The sequence below is a fragment of the Dermochelys coriacea genome, chromosome 2 (genome assembly GCF_009764565.3).
Source record: "Dermochelys coriacea isolate rDerCor1 chromosome 2, rDerCor1.pri.v4, whole genome shotgun sequence".
In the NCBI taxonomy this organism is placed as follows: Eukaryota; Metazoa; Chordata; order Testudines; family Dermochelyidae; genus Dermochelys; species Dermochelys coriacea.
This window is the reverse complement of record NC_050069.1, coordinates 105,535,285-105,558,697: the sequence shown is the minus strand read 5'-3', so window position 1 is coordinate 105,558,697 and position 23,413 is coordinate 105,535,285. Positions and strand designations below refer to the sequence as shown.

Genomic DNA, 23,413 nt, shown 5'->3' with positions numbered 1-23,413 from the left:
GCAACAGAAATGACAATACTCACAACAGAAATGACAACTCTACAAATGGTGAAAAATTGGGAAGGGTTCAGAGAAGCAACACAAGAATTATTCAAAGTCTGGAGAACATGCATGACAGAGAATGACTTAAGCATTTTAATCTACTCAGCTCATTAAAAAGAAATTTAAGAGGAGAGTTGATCATGATCCATAAATACTGTACCTACATGTGGGGAAAATGTCTGATGCTAGAGGGCCTTTTTAACTAGCAGCTATAGGTATAATGATGTATGAAAGTTCAGCTAGAAATTCAACTAGAAATAAGAAATGTTTAACTGACAGTTAAACTTAAGAGTAGCAATTTAGTCAGTGTGATATCTTTAGACAAAAACTCACTTTTAAAGTCAGTCCTTAATTTTTTAAATAAAAATCATGATCACAACTCTAACATTCAAATAATAAAAAGAAAAGGAGTACCGGTGGCACCTTAGAGACTAACAAATTTATTAGAGCATAAGCTTTCGTGAGCTACAGCTCACTTCATCGGATGCTTATGCTCTAATAAATTTGTTAGTCTCTAAGGTGCCACCGGTACTCCTTCTTTTTGCGAATACAGACTAACACGACTGCTACTCTGAAACCTGTGATTCAAATAATATTCATCTGAATATGAATAATTTACACAATGTATTTATTCTCTTAAAAACTGAAGAAATATTTTACATCAATAATATAAAATACAAAAATAAATAAAACACAATCAAAATTTACAAATGGAAAACATATTTGGTAATAATCATGTTCTTGCCCAGATGTTCAGATTATTGTTATTTCACTTCATTGTTTGCAATTCAGGAACATTTCAATAGGTCACTAACGATTAGTTTATGGTACCATAGTTCAAGGTCCAGGTTTGACTTCCAGTTCTGGGCATGAATTTCAATGTAACTAAGGACAATCTGTTAATGAATTTTAACATACAAGCACAGCAGCAGTGTTTTGGAAATACAGTACAACCTCAGAGTTATGAACATTAGAGTTACGAACTGACCGATCAACTATATACGTCATTTGAGACCGAAAGTATGCAATCAGGCAGCAGCAGAGACACACACACATACACAAAGCATATACAGTACAGTAGTGTGTTAAACTTAAACTACTAAAAATAAAGGGAAAGTTTAAAAAAGATTTGACAAGGTAAGGAAACTGTTTCTGTGCTTGTTTCAATTAAATTAAGATGGTTAAAAGCAGCATTTTTTCCTGCATAGTAAAGTTTCAAAGCTGTATTAAGTCCTGTTTGGTTGTAAACTTTTGAAAGAGCCACCATAACATTTTGTTCAGAGTTACGAACAACCTCCATTCCCGAGGTGCTCGTAACTCTGAAGCTCTACTGTATGAAGCACCAAATATGTACAACCACGTCACAAGACCTGATCCCAAGGTGCATTAAACACAATGTATGTTGTATATTTTTGGCACAAGTCCAAAACAGAACATTTTCATTTAACTTTTGGGAATTTTGAAGATCATGGCTTATCTGGAAGCAAACAATATATACACATTTTTTTTAATGAAATACGTACTCATATACACTTAGTCATTCAACTCTAGGGAGACTAACACAACCAAATGCCAGGTATATGAATAGATTTAGGTCTATATTAAAATATTGTTTTCTAACTAAATATTACTTGTAATTAGAAATGCATCAATATGATTTTATGAAACAAATATAAAGCCTGACAATACAGTCTGTTGTTCATAGCTATATAAAAACAGCACACTTAAGTAAACTGAATTTGGTCATCAGATTAATTTTATACAATGAAATTCTGCAAGTATTTCTTTAGTTTACTCTCAAAGTAAAAGTTTGACAATGATAAGCAAATGGCTGTATAATGACTGGAATTTAAATGAACTCGTTCTAAAAAGACTATGTTAAGCACCTACAATACTTCGTAGCATATACTGTCTTCCTCATCTTCCTGTCACTTCCACAATAGCTCTCAAGGCAGACAAATTCTTATTATACTATTTCACTTACAAGCTCACTTTTTATTGATTCTCTAGATTACTATTCTAAAAATTGTTATGTGGATTTCTCCACTGGTAAGCTTGTCTCTTTAGTTATAACTGGTTTGGTTCTAAAAATCTGGGCACACATCTTTACTTGTCAAACGTTTAAATGTGCAGCTACAAAATTTTGATCACTGTTTGAAAGACGCAGATTTTACTTTCACTACAATATAAATTTAACCAAAAATGTATTTTTACCCTTATTTCAAATACTGGTGAGAATATGTGCACTCTTGAGAGTGATCTTCAACAACCTTACTATTTTACTTCTAGATTTTGTTTTTGTTTGGCTATGCCAAAAGAAGGACAGGAGACATTTGGCACGGGTTTAATCAGATGTCTGGGACTACCCGGCAGATAACAGTGTACAGTGCAGGTAATCCCATGTTTATTTCATAATTACCTGGGGGGCTTTTGCCATCCATGTCCCTCCAGCTAATCCATTGTCAGGAATTTACCATCCACCCCAGTCTCGTAGGAGGGTTAAGATGGGCTATAAGAATGGGGGGTTGGCTCCCTGTCGTAGCAATCATAGGAGTCCCCAACTACAGCAGCAGAAATAAAATCAGTGCTGCGTTTAAGCCTCTTTTGAAGCCTGTTAGATAATAGTAAGCAATTATGACAGTTGTAGTTGGATATGTTTACACTCTGACTGGAACGGTGCTTTCCAGTGCAGTTAGACTGATATGCTCAAATTAGCACTCTAAAAATAGAGTGGTGGCTTGGGATAGCCAGTAGGGTACATTATCAGGGGGTTAAGCGGGCTTGTACTTGGGTGGCTAGCCTGTGCCACCCGCTCTGCTGCCATGGCCACAATGCTATTTTTAGCACACTATCTCAAGCAGTGTAGGCATGTCTGTTTACCTGCACTAGGAAGCATCCTCCTAGCTACAGTGCAGATATACCCTAAGAGGGGTTTCTCCCTGAGCAAGTTTTCCTTCCTCCACCTGAGCTGACTAGCAGGATATATGACTTGATTCATCTTCTGTTGAGGAGCAGACCAGCAGTGTTGATACAAAAACAGTACTTTTGCATATACAAATAATCACAGTTTGCCAGGGCAGTGAAGGGCTGGCTCCCACAATGGCAATTCTAAAGGGGAGGCAGGCAAGTCTCAGATGATAGAACTGCTTTGTGCCGAGAGTGTCTCCAATATGCTGGACCACAAAATAGGAGGCAGGAGCAGTTTAAATGTTGGTGATGCTGAGCAGAGGGGAGTTAAATGCAGGAGGTGCTAAGTGAATCTGCCCCTAAGCACTGTACTTCATTCCTCCTGAAGAATTTCCAGAAAATAAAATAAAGGAAAACTAATTGTTCAGGGGAAAATAATCTTTTTAGAAACACTATCACAGAGGAAACATTTCTGCATGTGAAGAGAAGGGTATGGTCAATTCAGCAAATATGCAGCAAAAGGAGCTTTCAGAAAAAAGAACTCAGCCTCTATTCCATGGATTGATTAGAAATATTCATGAGTGATAACTTCTGTCCAAAGTAGTGGATCCACTCCAAATTAAATGGGGGAAATCCAAGAGGCTACCTCTTGACAAAAATATGAAATGTAAAACAAAAGTAACATTTCTAAGTAACATTTCTAAGTCTACAACTGGTGAATATAACTTCCTGAAAAGAAACACACATTTGAGACAGAAGCAGCACTGAATCAGCCCCACCCTGAAACCCAGCTTTAATACTAGTTTAACAATTAGGAGGAATGTTAAAGATTACTACTATTTAAATTGATGTTGAATGGGTAGACAGAAGATATATGCTTCTGATATTCAGTCATATTAAAACAGGATGGAAGCTTTTTTATATAAAGTACATTTTAAATTCACTGTTTTGAACATTGGCTACTAGTGATAGCAGTATAAAAAACTATTTATGTGCTCATTTTAGGCAAACTAGGAACCTGATGTGTGTGTCTGCCAATGCTGCTCTCATTTTATCAAAAAGTACTCACATTTCTAAAGGAAGAGACTGAAGATAATTATGATGTATCCTGCTGCATATTCTGAATATACAGTGTATAACTTTTTATTTTAATGTTTAAGCCTCACTACTCAAATGCTGTTCCATAGACTCTATTTTGCCTTTCCAATTCTCAGTTTACCTTTTTACCATTAGGACTGCATTCTGCTCCTTCTGATGTCCAAGAAAGCAGGGATGGGTTTCACCAGAAAGAGTTTTACCTTTACATCAGAAGAGCCAACCTAAGAATACATGGCTTACTATGCATCTCAGCCTTATAAAAACAATCATGTGTTTTAAAACAGTTTTTCCCCCCCCACAGATAGGTAAGTATGACAATATCACATAATGTTAGGCAAAATAAATAAATAACCTTAGTTTGTTAATTTCCCTCTTGGTTAATTAACATCTATAAGTTTCAGAGTAGCAGCCGTGTTAGTCTGTATTCGCAAAAAGAAAAGGAGTACTTGTGGCACCTTAGAGACTAACAAATTTATTAGAGCATAAGCTTTCGTGAGCTACAGCTCACTTCATCGGATGCATTTGGTGGAAAAAACAGAGGAGAGATTTATATACACACACACAGAGAACATGAAACAATGGGTTTATCATACACACTGTAAGGAGAGTGATCACTTAAGATAAGCCATCACCAGCAGCAGGGGGGGGAAAGGAGGAAAACCTTTCATGGTGACAAGCAAGGTAGGCTAATTCCAGCAGTTAACAAGAATATCAGAGGAACAGTGGGGGGTGGGGTGGGAGGGAGAAATATCATGGGGAAATAGTTTTACTTTGTGTAATGACTCATCCATTCCCAGTCTCTATTCAAGCCTAAGTTAATTGTATCCAGTTTGCAAATTAATTCCAATTCAGCAGTCTCTCGTTGGAGTCTGTTTTTGAAGCTTTTTTGTTGAAGTATAGCCACTCTTAGGTCTGTGATCGAGTGACCAGAGAGATTGAAGTGTTCTCCAACTGGTTTTTGAATGTTATAATTCTTGACGTCTGATTTGTGTCCATTTCTTAAGTGATCACTCTCCTTACAGTGTGTATGATAAACCCATTGTTTCATGTTCTCTGTGTGTGTGTATATAAATCTCTCCTCTGTTTTTTCCACCAAATGCATCCGATGAAGTGAGCTGTAGCTCACGAAAGCTTATGCTCTAATAAATTTGTTAGTCTCTAAGGTGCCACAAGTCCTCCTTTTCTTTTTGCTAACATCTATAAGTGACCTTTAGCATTGACAGGTCCAACTTTATCCAGAAAGCCAAGGTTTAAGAAATATCTGTCCAAATAGAATTGATTATTGATTAAAACATTGTGAAGAGCACAATTCAATCTGATTTTTAGGCTGGAATTGCATTCCATAGCAAGCTGATTTGACTGCCAATGAGATAGAATAAACAGTCACTGCAGTATAATAATGTTGATGTTACCATATCTACATTTATCCAAAGAATGAAACAAATACATCATTTTAGACTGAAATTAAACCTCGCAAGAAATCATTTTTCTTTATATTGTTTGGAATTAAAAACGTATTAAATTGATCCATTAAGAAAATTCTCTTCTCTGTCTTGTGTGTCTTTCAGACCATGTCTGCATCCTTAGGCAATGAAACCATTTTTATAATTGTAATAAAAACAACAAAATGTTGACTTTAAGTTAAGAAAATTGTTGCTTGAATGACTAAATACTTCAGCAAAACAAAATAAATCCTTCTCTAAGTTGTAACAAAGAAACCGCATGCTTGAATAGGTATATATACGTTACATAATAATGTTACATTTATATTTGTTAAACCTTTTTTACACTTTTATTTGAATTTCGCTTTTTTCCTAGTCATTGTTTATAAAATCAAGATTGACTAATCTGATAATAACATCTAGAAATTCAGTGTATCTATAGTTATTATTACTATATTTCTGTTATATATTACTGCATATGCCATTCCATCAACAATATTGTACTGTAGAAAGTACAAACCCTCTTTTCTTCAAATAAGACTCAAGTATCTGTTCAATTTTTCAACGAAGTACAACAGTAAGATAATGAAAATGCTTCCCCTTCTTGCTCATCCCACTCCACCTGCTAAATCAAGCAAAAAAGTAGTATAAAATATACACAATGAGGAAACAGAAGTTTGCAAAACTGATGCAATATGTTCACATGTCAAGAAAAAGAAAATATATATTTCAAAGGCACTTGTTTCATGCCATGTAAATTTGAACTCATGGATTTCAACAACTTCCTCCCCCAGGTTTAGAAGACAGCAGTGCCATGGTATATTAATACACTTAAATCAATTTAAAATACCATCTCTTACATAAAATAATGCCAACAAATAAATACAGGTAAGATTTTTAGCAATTTGACACTGAAATATTGTTCATAACATTTTGATAGAATAACCCAAATTTGTCCATTCTATAGCAAAGACCGCAACATCCACACTGAGCTTAAATTTAGCTAATCGGGTGGGTAATAAATTCTATAATCTAATACATGTACTTCATGTGTCTTTAGAAAGTACATTGTGATATAGAAAAGGATTTAGTAGGAATTCTATTTTGTTATAGAAACATCAACTTTATATCTATTGCCCAATTTCTGGAAAATCTTCATCTCATAAAAATGTGTTATAAATTATAATATCTCTATTATGGTAATCTTAAAATTATAATCAGAGCATCATCAGAACAACATGTTGTGGGATATATGTTCAGTTTTTTAAACCGTATTAGCCAACAGAAAACTGTATTTAACAAATGCCAATTTCAATGGTTTTTACAATATCATCTAAGGTATTAAATGTAATATCAATATGATTAACTCATTTGGTAGGAAAGTGGATATAATGTAATTTCATGCTAACACCAAGTTGTTTATAATATTCACTATTATCCACATTACAAATTATTACAGAAATGTGTATGCATTAGCCACGTATTTCAATAGCACTGCAAGAAAAAATAGTGAACATGGACGGACAAATTCTAACCTCACACACCACACGCTACATATCAGAACAATCCATAGATATGCTTCGGTTTGCATCTGGGTCACTAATTTTTTAAAATACAATGTGGCAGTTCTTTGAATTGAAAATTAAGGATACAATGACATTTAATTAGACAAATGAATATTAATCAAAGAGCATGTCCAAAAGCGTCGTTGAGAACGACTGCACAGTACCTTTAACGGGAAGGAGGGAATTGTCTGGTTTGCCAGGGGAGAAGGAATAAGCTCAGAAGTTACTGAAAAGGGGGAGTGGCTCAGCATGGTGATGCTGATTCATTCACAAGGACTGGAAGGGCTGAGGGAGGTCAAAAAGGGGCAAAGCACAGTGGAAGAACCCTCTTTTCTCCAAACCAGGCATAGCAGCACCCATCCACCCTCCCCTTGAGGTAGCAAAATACCAGGTTTGGTCAGGACTTGCTGTGGGCATCATGCTAGCTGCTCCTTTTTAGGGGGGCTGCGAAGGACTTTTTCCCTCACCATCAGATTAGCCAAGGTGGAGTGTTTTTTTTCCCCCTTCCCCACAGTGGGTTCAAGGAGGGCTTTGTTATGGTGAGTAGGGAGGTGATTTAGGCTATTATGTCACAACTCATTTTGTAAGATGTCCAGTGCAGGTACTCCATAGAGGACAGTATACAGTAACTGGAAAAATGACTTGGTAAAAGACTTAAAAAGGAAGTGTTTATTAAAGAAGCAGAATGAGAGTGGGAGGTTCGGAGGACCTACAGCAGGGAGTCAACCCCCCTTTCTTTTAGCCCACCTTAACCTTCATTTGAGGATGGAAGGGATGGTAAGGTCCCAGCAATGAGTTGGCTGGGGGACCTGGATGGAAAAAGAGGGGAGCTGGCAGAAGCCCCTTGGGTAGCTATTGAATGATTATGGAGTTACCTGCACTGTACACTTTTATCTGCTGGGTAATCCTAGATATCTAATAATAAAGTTGCAGCCTGATTAAAACCATATCAAGTGTCTCCTGTCCTTCTTTCGGTATAGCTGGACAACTTCCTGAGCTGTAGTATTTGAAAGGGATACTACCGTTATGACATTAAAGACCCAAACAATTGAAAAAAATCTACATCTAAACATTGCTGAAATATTAAGAAGATGTACACAAAAGTAAACCATAATTAAACTGATGCCTGGTCATTAAGGGCTCAATTGTGACTTTGCTATGAGCTCCAAAGCAAGGAGCAATACAGATCAGAAGGCAGACTGTGATTCTGACAGATTCCGCCTACCTTCCAGGTTCCCCTGGACTCCTAACAGGAAGTACCCTACACTAATATAGATTGTACTTTCGCCTGCATGACAATATAGGTGGGTGCCTTGTACCACTTGCACAGAGGAGGCAGCGGATGAAGCAGTCCCTGGTCTTCTCCCTGCACTGCTATCGGCAATCCAGGTGGCCAGCATCAAGAAGTACAGAGGTTCCTGATGATCATATGGGACTATGCAAGTTTGGCCACAGTATGGCCCTACTCTAGAAGAAAGATGCATACTAAAGGCCCCAATCCCATGAAGATTTATGATTCTATTTAAATTAAGTTGCCACAGAGTGTATGTTCTCCCCCAACAGAAACTGCTCAGACTCCCTTCTTTTAGTGTCCACTCTGTACAATTTATTCAAGTGCCCTCCACCGACACCTGTATAGTATAATACAGCAATTTTAATACTTATGACCCTATTGCCTCCAGCCCCTGTTCATCCAGGCCCTGGGAGAAAACGGGATCACCCTTCCTTCAGTCTGGGCACAGCTAGCCCTGTCCATCCCCATCAACACTTCCTTCCTGCCATTTATCAAGCTAGTCAGCTGACAGGCCAATTAGCTCCTTATCTCACACATCTGCCCCATCTGATTGGCTAATTCCTTCTTATTTCCTCAGTCACATGTTGCCAATGCCACAGTGATCAGTTTGCTGACCCACATTTGAGGCTTCAGCATTCTGTAACATAAGCATTCATATAAATCTTTGCAGGATTGGAGCCTTCACAAACTATTTGAAGTTTCGGTATTTCTAAATACAACAACAGTTGTTTTGTGCTCCACCCCCACAAATATGGTTTAACACAGCAGTCTAATGGCAAACTATTTTCTGCCATGCAGTGGGATCTCTGTTGAGTTTCCAAGACCATCCTCACTTGTTAAGACAGGCAAGCACTGGAAGAAGCACATTCCGTTAATGGCAGAAAAGTGCCTCATAACTCTTGAGTAAATCTTATGGGTAATATACATGGCAGCATTCACAGACTTTTGTTTGGGGGATGGTAAATATAGGATCTTTGAGTGGCAATGGAAAATTATAAAGAGAGCAAAGGAGAAATTAGGGAAATCCTACAGGAATCTTCACTCAGACATCTGCAAAATTATATATAGAATTCTAATAGTAAATGTATTTTACAGAACTGTTGGAACAGTTGCTGCATTCACATATTTTATATGTAACATATTAAACCTCACTGTTTAGCAGAATACTAGCTGATAAGTACAGGTCATATAATTTCAAAGGATTATTAAATACCTTTGAAGCAGTTTTTATTTCTTCTCTACACAGATACACATTGACATATATTACACACACAATTACCTATTGTAATTATATCCTACCGCACAAATATTTGGACAAACAATGGGTACAGTTTATTTAACATGAAATACCTTTCTTATCAATGCGAAATGAAATTCTTATTTAAAATACAATCTAAATTATCATTAAATTCACTAGTTTAGATATTCTTTACAATACTATGATACAGAAATATATCCCAGATGTTATAATTAGGATTGTTTTTTCAACATTTAATACTTTGCCTCTTTACTGCTGCCTAAAATTATAAGTCTATTCATGTGCACATTTCACATGAAGGAACACAACTTTTAATTGTTAGCAGCTGTAATATCGGAGTGTGCTCATTATGCAAGTGAAGGCGGTGCATGTATTGTCATAATCCTAAAAACCATACTGCAGCTTGTCTACATGTTACTGAATTACTTTATTGTAGGTTTGTTGTTCTATTTAATCCTTTGTTGATCAGGCTTTGGAGCAATGATTTTCATATTAACAACTGATACTCTAAAAATTTCTCTGAAGACTAATTCATGTGGATTTACTCCTATTATCCACTTCATCAGAGAGCTTTTTTTATGAAACTTACAATCAGAAACTTTTAAACAAGTATTTCTTTAATCGTAAAATGTTATACCTCTTCAGTGATAAAACTGCAAGGTAAAATAGGGTAACATATAAACATAATGCTGTGTATCTTTTTAATCATTTTAAGCAATGTAAACACTACATGTTTATTTAAAAATTTGGAACAACTTTTGACTACAAAAAGGTTCTCTCCAAATGTCCTAATTTGATATAAAATGTAACATGGAAAATCCTTACACACCAGATATGCATTGATTTCATTTTGAACTACTATTTAAAAATGCTGTTACTAAGATTCAAATAATAAGTGGCCACTTTAATCCACATAATGGCACATATTATCTGTCTCTATCAGTGAGACATTTAAAAGCATCTCTTTATTAGAAACACAAATCAATATACCCAAGGGACTGCAATAACTGCTTCAAGCAATTTATATTGTCATTTCATTCCTGATATTTCTACTCTGAGTAACTTATTATTATGAATGGCGTGAAAATGGCAAACCTGTCACAATTAATTTTTTTAAACCTCTTGTAGGATTCTTTTATTTTCTTGAAATAAGTATCTTCCTGGTAACAATAAGTTTAGGTTATAAGAAACAGTCTATAACTGAAGTTTTAGCTCATTAAAATTGAGGGTTTTTACCTATTCCCATTAGAAAGCTCTTAATCTTAGCAATAATCTATTTGCATTGTTTTGTAATGAAAGAACCCTGTGCACACAGAAGCACTCAGACTTTAGATTTCTTTCCATAGTTGAAGGGACCAGCACCAATAATGAAATCATTGTTTGATCATTCTGGGTATTGGCCAGATCTTTGTTTATCTCACTTTGTTTTGAGAAGCAGCATGGCTTAGTGGTCTGAGAACCACCACTGGACTGGGAGCCAGGAAATCCTGAGGTGACTGTGTAGTCTTGGGTAAGCATTTAACTTGTCTGACTCAGTTTTCCTTTCTGTCTAAGCAAGGTTATCTACACTGTGGGGTAATGCACTCTACAGGGTGTGATATCTAAAGCACACTAAGACGTTACACATTAATTGGTCTGTGTAGACCCTGCTTGTGCACTTTAACATAGAGCTATTAGAAAAAGTATTACATTAAAGCACACTAAGGAACCTTTAGTGTGCACCAGCAGGGTCTACACAAACCAATTAATGCACAATGTATTAGTGTTCTCAAGAAATCACAATCCCTGTAGAGTACATTACCCCACCATGTAGACAAGACTCTACTAATTTAATTCATGAGATGGTTGTGCGAATTAATGTTTGTACATTTCATTGAAGGTGTAAATCTGTATTTAGATGCTAAATACAATTCTAGAAATTTTCTGCATCTGAGTCACATGTAATGAAAGGCTTGCCTGCTTTTAGTCTCCATACTTATTTTGAATGTGGATTTGTCTATAAACCTGTTCCTGGCCAGATTACTACATCACAGAGAAGCACTAATGGGGCTTTTTATATATCATGTAGTAAATAATGTTTCAGTTCAAATTCTACTTTGTGGGACAATACTAGAGAATTCCAGGAGTACATGTGAATCATATTTTGCATACTCATTGGCATGCCAATACCTATGATACATTTCCATTTGGAGTAGTGTAACAGAGTTCTTGAAATAAACTGAAAAATCTGGGTTGTCTTTGTATCAAATGAACCACGTTATATGTTTTTTAAAGGCAAATTAACAGAGAACAAAACTTTAAAGCTTTAGCTCACATCTGTCTGTCTGACATCATACTTCATATCTCCAAGATTTTACAGGCTGAAAGGCTCTGCTGTACTTTGATGAATAAATTAGATTTTGTAAGACAGAAAATACTGTAACATTATTCATTACAGCATGTATGGAGCAAATGGTACTTCTAGAATGTGCTGTCCTGTATTGAAGAACTGCTGCTTTAAACTTCTTTAGGAACATCTTCTTCTTCTACCTCCTTCCCCACCCATCAGTATCTTCAGAGGATTCTGACATCAACAGAACTGGTTTGGTTCTGTTCTGCAGGGAACAGGATTCGGGGGTCCTAGGAAGGGAACCGAACCTCCTCTATGCTACGAGGGTGTGTTCTCCATGTGGGTTCTCTGTCCTCAGCTTACAAAGGAACTGGGGGGTGGAATGAGGTTAGCAGTGGGTGCAAAGATGCAGTGGGTGTATGAAACTCGCTTGTTTAGTGGGTGTGCAGGAGTTCTGGGATACTGCCATTATAAGCTTGCAGCAATAATTGCTTTGCTGCCATTTCCTACATTCTGCCTGTACTGCTGGTGAGAAGGGGTGGATAAGATTCATCCCAGAATATGTGGCAATGGACTGTAAATGAGCTGGCTACTCAGTCTATGCCATGCATAGGATTAGGATTTTTAGAATAGGATTAGTTTTTTAATATTAAGTAACAATGATATATGCAGTCTGAAGTAGTTAACTTATTTCTGGAAGAATACAATTTTTTTTTTAACGTCTGGAATTTATAATTAAATAATGTACTATATAGTAACTTATTTAAACTAGCAAACAGGCATTCAGTGGTCCATATTCTTTTATCAAGTGAAGATTTATGCACATAATTTTAATTAGTGCTAATTGCGGTTAACCACATAAATCACCTTTTTATTGATGGAATAGTAGACTTCATCTAATATACTGTTAATGGAAAGCAGTTACTAGAAACTTTCATTGCTTCTCGCTTGTTAGTTTTAAAGCAGTGGCAAATAGTTAAGCACCCCTCTATAATGACCTTATACATCCCAGGTTTCAGGAATTATTATAGGGGGAGCTGGCAATGGACATTATATTATAAAAAAGACTCATTACATTTTGAGATGTACATTTCTAATTCCTCCAGATGTTTGCAGCAGGCCTTTGAAATTCAGCAGTGGGAAAGCTCTCAGGCTAAAAGTAGTGCCTTTTATTTGTTCTATGAAATTCCATTCAGGTTTAGCTGAGTTGTAAACTGCTGAAGATTGTGATTTCCCTTCTCTCGGTTGCACGGTCAGAAATTTTTTTGGAAACATGCCAAAATAAGTGCACGTGAACATTTAATTCATGGCTCGGCCCAGGCTATCAGTGCCAAAGCAGCAGCAATAGCACACATTGAACTGGGAACCCTGGGAACAAACAGCCTCTCAAAAAGGTTGAAGGAGAAGAAAGGGAAAGAACAATTCAGTCACGCCTCCCCCCACCCCCACCAACTACTTTCCAGACATTGCAAATGGTTCCTGTGACCCATTTCTTCCCAGAAATAACAACCTACTCTTGGTTGCAACTAATGCAGTTAGTCCCATAGTTCAAGCTGTGTTGCACTACTGAAGATTCAAGGATTCAAATTTTACATGATGCCATGCATGATGGAAGAGTTGTTACAGTTACACATAATATACTTTAAAAAACTTTTTTTCTTAAAAAAACATAGAAAATACAGAAACATATATTTTTTTAAAAAAAAGCAATTTAAAATTTTGAATTCAGCACTCAATTTTTGAAAATGCCAGAATCTGGTTGCTCATGCAACCTTAAACCCCAAACCATACAGTTTGTCTAGTATATTTAAAAATATCCAAGGTTGTCTTTTTTGTTGATTAAATCTACCAGCACATAGGCAAATTTAGAACTTTAGCTTCTTCTTCCTGGATAAACTAGTTCGTTTAAGTCAAAAATACCTGTAAAATATTATTGCAATAAATAAATAAACTAGGTGAGTGTTAGAGACATTGTAAAAAGTACATCTGACACTCTAAGATGAACAACTTCACTTCTAGATTTTCAGCTTCTAGAGAAAGGTTGGCCACTGATAACAATTTGCTCCATTAGGAGTAGCAATATCAGGCCACTTCTGATAACTTGCTATCTTCACAAGAAATGCTGGAAAACATCAGGTCTTCCACTGACTGCTTCACTTAATGGAAGTCTCTATAAAAAGGAAAAGTTGTCTGGAAATCCTGTTGTTCTTAAGCTTTTCAGCAACTGCAGAAATTACTAAGAAACCGAGTGTACAATGAAATTGCAGGAAAAAAAAAAGAATACAGTTGTTCAGGGCTTTCTAGCCACATAGGGATCTTTGGTTGGATCCACCAAAACTCCTTTGCAGATTCCAGTAGTTCATCATTTTGGAAGAGATACTGTTCCTCAGTTCTAAAATATTAGAAAACTTATGCTGCATTCTTTGAAAAAAGGATACCTAAAGACAGGAAAGTCACCATATCCTGCAAAGCTTTAGATGCCTCTGTGAGAGAGGAAGAAGGATGAAAACAAAGACAGTAAGGGAAGGAAATATGACAGAGTTTCAGAAGTTTGGTCGTTGTGTTATTCCTTCATCTCCAAATGCAAAGTTCATCCTTCCAGGGCAAATATTTTGAAGATTTCTCTCCAGGAAAGGAGATGTCCCTAGAAGATTAAGTCACCATAAAAGAGGAACAGAATTGTAATATCTAACTGCTTGTGATATTCTCTCAATGAAAACTTCTTCCTTAGTGAGTCAGAATGAGATGGCACTTAATTTTATGCTCAAAGGACCACACATATATGGAGGAAACATTTCTTGTCTCTATACCAGAATCCCAAATAGCAAGAGAAGAGCAAGGTTGAAAATGTAATCTTGAACTAGGGTATGCAATAGCTGAAAAATATGGATATTTAGGAACTATCACTGACGAAAGGCCTCTTTTGACCAAAGAGGCTATGGAGAGGAACTCAAGCTAGAGTGTGACTAGAAACTTCTATCTAGAAGCTATCAAGCGTAAAGGCTGTCAGATCAAAGAGCTGAATTCCAAAGCTGAAGGTGGAGATGTTCAAGTTGGCTCTGAGAAAATGGACATATTAGCTCATTATGGATGTCTTACTATTGCAGCAAACACACTTTTTGAAACCTGGATATTTGATGTATGCCATTACAAGACCTATAAACCACTTAGATGATCACTGTTGACAGAAAATGCTAGAATTACAACTACAAAGAATTATCACCACAATAAGCAATTAAACATTTATATTTTTCTATTAATACAAACTAGCAAAGAATAAGATAGGAAAAGTATTATGAACAGTTGATGCCATGAATTCTACAGCTGAAAAAAGAACACAAATTAGTCAGCTGATCTGGGCCTTTATGACCAATTTGAAATATGCAGTTCTAGAGTCAGATTCTGTCATTCCTACCAAGGGTGCTCGATTTTTTTTTTTTTGTAATGGGGTGCTAGTGAACAAAACTGTAAACTCTATAGATAATGGAAGCCGTATATTCAGTTGGTATTATTAGTTAAGCCAGTGAGTGCTGCCGCAAGACCATCACTCCTAGATATAGCACCCTGATACTTCCCCCGACAATGGCTTTACTTCTTTCCATGTTACCATGATTCAAGGCATAGCAGACTACCTCATGCATGAGGAAAAGCAAAGTTCTTAACCTGAATTTCTATGATAGATGTAGCTTTTCTTAATTCACAGCACCTGTGCATTATCTAATTTTTAATCTTTCTGCATAGTATGTTGTATTTTGTCTGAGAACAGTTTTAAACAAAATCTGAACGTGTCTATGGAGTCTAGCTTGCTTCTAAATATTTCCTTAATAGCGCTCACAATATGTTTAACAAAGAAAGAGTATGACTTTCATTCTGAAAAGGATGGACAAGAAAAATGTATCTTACCTTAACTAATCCTAAACTAATTTTTTTATAAGACTAAATCAGGAACATTTTAGTTAAAACACTCAGGCAAAAATTGAGAGGGTAAGGTTCTATAACCATAGCAGCTAGTGGGCAGTGTGAGAAGGAGAACTCAATATTGATGCAAAAATAATAGTAGAGTTAGTATAACTTATTTTTGTTAATATTAAGACATTACAAACTTGTTTTCTCTTTACTGAATGTTAACGAGATAGCTATAGGTAAGTTATAGCCAGGATACTTGTAAATATAACAATACATAGTATATTTAGCTAGTTATGTTACAAAATATTAAAGCTAATCAAAGACATTCCAGGGGGTTTCTATTTCTGTCTCCCAAGGACTAGCAACTGTATATCTATATCCTTAGGCATAAACCCATGTAAAATATTCATGTTTTAGGAAGAGACCTAATTGTACAAAGGGTAGGTTCTGTTATCAGAACAATCAACTTAGGAGTAAAGTGGCACTATACAAACCCTTAACTTTTCAAAGAAAATCCCTGCTTATGTCTTTAAAACTCCAAGAAAAACATGTGTAGATGGAAATATTTTAAACCTTTTGTTTATTACTTAAATGTTAAAATGACCAATGCATTGGTGAAATGCATACTTGCAAATATGTTAACTAAATGTAAAAATTTGAATATAATTTCCTAATATCATTCTATGTAAATGCTATATGCACCATTCTGAAATCTAATGTCCTTACTAAACTAATTCTTAATACAAGAAGCCTTTTAAGTATAAAATATTTATCTTAATGGAAAAATAAATTTATTACTGGCAGTTCTCAAGTAACTCTCTTTACCTACCTCAAATCTCTCCAAAATTTGTTATTAAAAAAAGCCCTCTCTAATATCTATTTAGGCTAAAGAAATTAGAAAATTTATTTAATTAAAAAAACTGTTTTGAGAACTAAAATATTGTATATAAAGTGGTGTTTAGACTTTTTGAGAAACAAATTTTATTTCCTGTTTGACTCTACTAAAATTGAAGAACATCTTAGAAAATGGTATGAATAAAAATAAAAGCTACACTTCAACTTTAAAAGGTTATGTGGGATTCTCCCAACAGAACAACAAAAGCAATTGGAAATGGTATCAGTTCATTAGACAAAGTATGTATGCATAAGGTGAAGAACCACCTAAGGAAAACCTGTGGGCCAGCTGCGGGCCAACAAAACCTGTGGGCCAACAAAAGAGTGACAGCAACTAACTTGGAAACTAAACCAGACTGAAAAGGGTGTGTTTTCCTATAACTTCATGGAAACAGGAAGAAGAGTACAAAAAACTCTCAGTGAGCACGACCCCCACACCTTACATACACCTACCCTGCTTAAACAGCAAGCACTCAACAACTTATCCTGTCTATCTCTACAAGCAAGCTATTATAAGCAGCTAAGAACTGAAAAGACTCAACAACCAACCAATCCCAGGAAAACCTTCTCCAAACTTCAACATGAATGTAGCGCCCATCTTCAAAAAAGGAAAGCAGGAGGATTTGGGGAACTGCAGGCCAGTCAGCCTCACCTCAGTCCCTGGAAAAATCATAGAGCAGGTCCTTAAGGAATCAATTCTGAAGCACTTAGAGGAGAGAAAAGTGATCAGGAACAGTCAGCATGGATTCACCAAGGGCAAGTCATGCCTGACTAACCTAATTGCCTTCTATGATGAGATGGCTCTGTGGATGAGGGAAAAGCAGTGGACGTGTTATTCCTTGACTTTAGCTAAGCTTTTGATGTGGTCTCCCACAGTATTCTTGCCAGCAAGTTAAAGAAGTATGGGCTGGATGAATGAACTATACAGTGGATAGAAAGCTAGCTATATCATCGGGCTCAATGGGTAGTGATCAATGGCTCCATGTCTAGTTGGCAGCAGGTATCAAGCGGACTGCCCCAAGGGTCGGTTCTGGGGCCGATTTTGTTCAATATCTTCATTAATGATCTGGAGTATGGCGTGGATTGCACCCTCAGCAAGTTTGCAGATGACACTAAACTGGGAGGAGTGGTAGATATGCTGGAGGGTAGGGATAGGATACAGAGGGACCTAGACAAATTAGAGATTGGGCCAAAAGAAATCTGATGGGTTCAACAAGGACAAGTGCAGAGTCCTGCAATTAGGACAGAAGAATCCCATGCACTGCTACAGACTAGGGACCCAGCGGCTAGGCAGTAGTTCTGCAGAAAAGAAACTAGAGGTTACAGTGGACGAGAAGCTGGATATGAGTCAACAGCATGCCCTTGTTGCCAAGAAGGCTAACGGCATTTTGGGCTGTATAAGTAGAAGCACTGCCAGCAGATCGAGGGATGTGATCATTCCCCTCTATTTGGCATTGGTGAGGCCTCACTGCAGTACTGTGTCCAATTTTGGGCCCCACAATACAAAAAGGATGTGGAAAAATTGGAAAGAGTTCAACAGAGGGCAACAAAAATGATTAGGGGGCTGGAGCACATGACTCATGAGGAGAAGCTGAGGGAACTGGGATTATTTAGTCTGCAGAAGAGAAGAATGAGGGGGGATTTGATAGATGCATTCAACTATCTGAAAGGGGGTTCCAAAGAGGATGGATCTAGACAGCTCTCAGTGGTACCAGATGACAGAACAAGGAGTAATGGTCTCAAGTTGCAGTGGGGGAGGTTTAGGTTGGATATTAGGAACAACTTTTTCACTAGGAGGGTGGTGAAGCACTGGAATGGGTTACTTAGGGAGGTGGTGGAATCTCCTTCCTTAGCGGTTTTTAAGGTCAGGCTTCACAAAGCCCTGACTGGGATGATTTAGTTGGGGATTGGTCCTGCTTTGAGCAGAGGGTTGGACTAGATGACCTCCTGAAGTCCCTTCCAGCCCTGATATTCTATGATTCTATGAATTGGTGAGAGAAAGCTAATTAAAACACTGCCAAGGGATTAGGTTTAAGAGTCTTGTTATGATTTTGTTGGAATACTGAAATGCAGTTGTAATTTAAAATATTAACTCTTTTTCCTGTTAATCATCAAATAGTTAGAGTGCATATTCCTGGAGAGAAGAGAGGTGCTAAACATTGACGAACAGAGAAACAGTAGGATTTATCTGGCTTTCAGGTTCTTAATATTGGTTGATTGCCTGTCTCAAAACAGCTCCTTAATTGGCTTCTTCTAAGTAACTGTTTTAAATATTTTCTTCAATGTCACAGGATTTAGTTTAGGCTTAATTTTGCCCAATTGTAAACCTTCTGGTTATTATAAGAAGCCCAACAGGATCCATCTGCCCTTAAACAAATTATTTTGCCCAGGCATCTAATAAGATACTAAGACCAGATTCACAATCATTTTGGAAATGAGATAATGTGGTCTTACTTACAAATAAAGAAATCTCCAAAGGATGATCCACTCTCAAAGGTATAATCTCTGCTAAATGCTCTCATAGAGAAGAAATTATAATGGAAGTAACCAGTTTATCTTTTGCATGTTGCCATTTCAGTTGTTTTAAATGTTTTCTTTTCCTTTTGTTAATAATAAATAAACATGGTTGAAGAATGTGATTATTTTGCTTGGCCTTGATGGTATCCCATAAAGTATGTAAAAGAACCGCTGTAATTAAAATACTGAGAGTGACATCATTTGAGATAGTCTCATGAATAACCTATATCAATAATTCCATCTTTTGAAGTATGAGAAACAATAGTAAGAGGTGGCCTACCATTACTTATTTCTCAAAACTAGATATTTTTAAAAAATAAAATAACCTGACGTTCAGCAATTTAAAAAATTACCCCTTTCCATCTCACAGCAGACAAGAATTTCTACCATCACACAGTAAATGTGCACTTGAAGACCACTCACATGTCCATGCACACAACACTCAACTCCTCTGCTTCCAAAGATGTCACGTGATCTCATGAGGGAGAACCTTCTGTCATGCACAAAACAAAAACTTACCTACGTGTAACTAACCAATACCATTCTAATGTTAGATTAGTTCTACATTTTTCCTAGACTGCAGTGTACACAAACCTAATCCTGCAACTACTTCTATGTGGTGGACTTCTTTCCTCACACATAGCCCCACTGAATCAGTGTGCTGACTTGAAGTCAAGGGGGCTCTGTGCAAGCTCAAGGGTAGGTGCACAGGGAGGAATTTGTAGAATCAGGGTCTAAAGCTATATTGCAGGCATACATTACTCTTGCTTTGTTTTCAGACCACTATAATTTCATTTTTAACTAGTCATATTAAGATGTATTTCTGAAATGAGACAGAGCAACTTATAATATACATAATTAAGACACATCCAGTAGAAAGAACTCATCTGCTATACAAATAAATTTAAAATTAAGCTAGTTTAAAAAACTCAGTTTGCTGCAATACAGAATGGTATTTACTTATAAACTTAGTGAACTCATGTTTTATTTATCTAATTTAGTACTTCAGAAAGAAAAAAATATAAAAAAGTTAGTAAAATGTGTTTAACAAGCAGTCATTCTAGTTATGCCAGCCTACCTTGTTCTTTGGATTGGATGTGTTCATTACACTTCGAGTCTCTTTTCCAGTGTATATGACAACACCAATTACTGTTCCTGGGAAAAAGAAAAAGGGTTGATTATGAATGTTTTACCAAATGGGTAGATGAAGAGTAAGATAATAGAATTAAAAACCTAGAAGTAATTACAATCCTATAAACAATCCACTTTTATAAGCAAAAACATTATATAAGCACAAGTCTTTCTACATGTATAATATCATCCCACACTTTTTCATTTTAGCCTTTGTAACAAAAGCTTCCTAGCATTAAAAAGCTAACAATTTTTGATGGCTATATGACAAGCTTTGTCTAAATTTACCTTATTATGTTTATGTAAATCACAGCAGATGATGAACTGGTAAATGCCATTCCATTGACATCACAGAGCATGGTAACAGCATTTCATGAACATCCACAAAAGTGATTATACTCTTTCACTGATGTCAGTGAAAGTAATAACACACTCTAAATCTTTAATGGTTAAAAATACATTTAAACTTAAAACCTTTTTAAACAAAACATTAAAAAACGGAGCACACACTATGTTATAAAGACCCACTGATAGCCCCTCAGAGTGAATTCTGAGTTCATTCAACATTGCTGAATATCTTGCTTGCAGTGCTGCTGTAGCCATGTTGGTCCCAAGGTATTATAGAGACAAAGTTGGTGAGTTAGTACTACCTTGTCTCTCTAATATTACTGAATATGTGCAGTTAAGTAACTAAAATCACTAAAAGTAACTAAAACTAAAAGTAACTGCTGTCACTTACAAACTGGTAAAGATGAGCTCTCACATTTATTTATATCACCAGAAAACCATAAGTAAATTACTGCCTTATATTTTTAAGAGGCAAAAACCTATATAGGAGCTCTTTGAGTTCCTCTTACCTTCCATCAATCAGTTTTTACTTAGAACATGACAGAAAATCAGGTTTCAGCATTGCTGAACATGTTGGTTAGCTATTAAGGAAAACTTAAAAACATTATCACCACACTTTTATCACTATTTCTAGTAGAGTATTGAACATTTGTCTTTCATTTTTCCTGAACACTGCAATTTTTTGTGACTATAAAATATGAAATTAATTGCATTTCAATGATATATCTGAATTGCCCCTCATTTTTTTTAAATGAAATGTTTCATAGCAACAATATGCTAAGTATGCCTTGCCTGCTGTGGAGGCTTAAACTTTCTGATGAGCCATAGGGTAAGTGTGGGACCTATAAACCTTCATCTCACAGGTTAATGAAGGCAAGATATTTTTAATTTTTTATTTTGATATTTTTAAAATGACTTAATGAGGACCACAAGTAGGAATTGATGTGACTGTGCTTGCACCACGGAAGACAATGCACATTTGAAAGAATGTATTCATGTTAAAAGGTCAACGGTAAGAATGGCTTGAATTAAATGAGTGGGAAAGCAGGAGGCAGCTGAAAATTAAGATGTGGGTAAAAATCTTGTATCCACATTCATTGCCAGTAATTACTAATGACCACCTAAAAATATTTACTCTTTTCTTTGAGTACAGAGGGTCTATAAATTCAGCAGAATAAGGGATTAATCGTACTTTAATGCTACTACTTATTAGATAATCTGCGTCTCTTATCACTATAGTTTATCACATGTTGTCTCAAGCAACAGGTTATACATACTATTTTAATATATATCTAAAATCATCATCAAAAGCAATAAGCTTTTATTTTTTAAAATAGCAAAAGAAAAAAAAATCACCAAATTTGGAGTTATGAGAAACTTCTCAAATCTATTTTTACTTTTCAAATAGCAGTTAAATTCTTGCTCTCTTATCCTTGAAGTCAAATCCCAAATCAGATCACTATTTCCTTTTTCTTTTACTAATTCATTATATCTACTTCATTCAAGAGATGAATGTGCCATTAATATTAGATGCACATGATGGCAGAACAAGGCCACTTATAAACTTAAACATACTCTAAACATTTCTAGAGTCATCACGGGAAGAAAAAGAATTAACAATAATTAATCGTATTAGACACAATCTGTCTGAGAAGCAAGGAAAAATAACCAGCAAGCAACTTACCAGTTTTAAATTACGGTAGATATAGATCAGTATTACAGTAAACAGCTCAAAATGCAAAGGCCCAAAATTTTACTTGATCCATGACTTCCAGGACTAATGCAGAAAGAGTTTTCTACACATTCTTTACAGGCTAGCATTAATAAATCATAAAAAAGAAATTGAAGCTAATATATATATATAAATCATGCATAGAGTGAAAATGACATTTTATATATGTACAAGACAATCCATTTTTCAATACTTTCTCCATACAAAGTTATATTTATGTTACATTCATATACTGCACGGACATCTCTCATAACGCAGAATCCCAATGCACTTTAGAAGCTCCAAAGCAAGATATCTCCTGTAATTCTTGGTCTTAATCATAAAAGTTAATCTTGGAAGTCCAATTTGGAAGTTAATCATAATAGAATCCCATTCCTGGGTATGTGCTCCAAGCAAATACTATCTATATCTGTATCAAAGGTCTAGCTAGTCTTGAAAGAATGGATCTGTTCTGAAAGATGACTCTCAACATGGCATTGTAAGGATCAATGACTTCCATATCAAATGTTCTCAATTTACAAGTACTGTTAAAATTCTTTTCTGCAAACCAAAATGTCATGTTAAATTATTTGCTTTGTATGTATCATTCCCAGTTACAAAGATTCGGCAGGTCCAATTATGCCCTGAATTACACTTGTACAACCCCATTATGTTTAAACTATGTTCTCAGCAGGGTTGTAACCAGGACTTTCCTCTGAATGCCAAGGGTTTGTTTTCACGTACAGTGCTAAGGCAGCAAAGTTGTAGCTTCTCCAGTTGGTATAGTTAATCCACCTCCCAGAGAGGCGGCAGTTATGTCGGTGGGAGAAGGTCTCCTGTCAACATAGCACTGTCTACTCAGGGGATTAGATAGGTAGGGATACTATGTCGCTCAGGGGTGTGGATTTTTCATACCCCTAAATGATGTAGTTATCCTGATATAGGTCTGTGGCATAAACCTGGTCTCTGTC

At 36.1% G+C, this 23,413-nt stretch overlaps 1 protein-coding gene across 8 annotated transcripts in view; it reads right to left on the bottom strand.

Moving 5' to 3' along the window:
• Positions 1-23,413, bottom strand: part of ATP9B (ATPase phospholipid transporting 9B (putative)) — a 290,806-nt gene that overhangs the window by 90,585 nt on the left and 176,808 nt on the right. For all 8 annotated transcript variants that reach the window (XM_038389752.2, XM_043508242.1, XM_043508239.1 and 5 more), the window contains one exon: positions 20,331-20,407. In XM_038389752.2, coding sequence (XP_038245680.1) covers positions 20,331-20,407 — 77 coding nt within the window. The remainder of the gene's footprint in view (positions 1-20,330; positions 20,408-23,413) is intronic.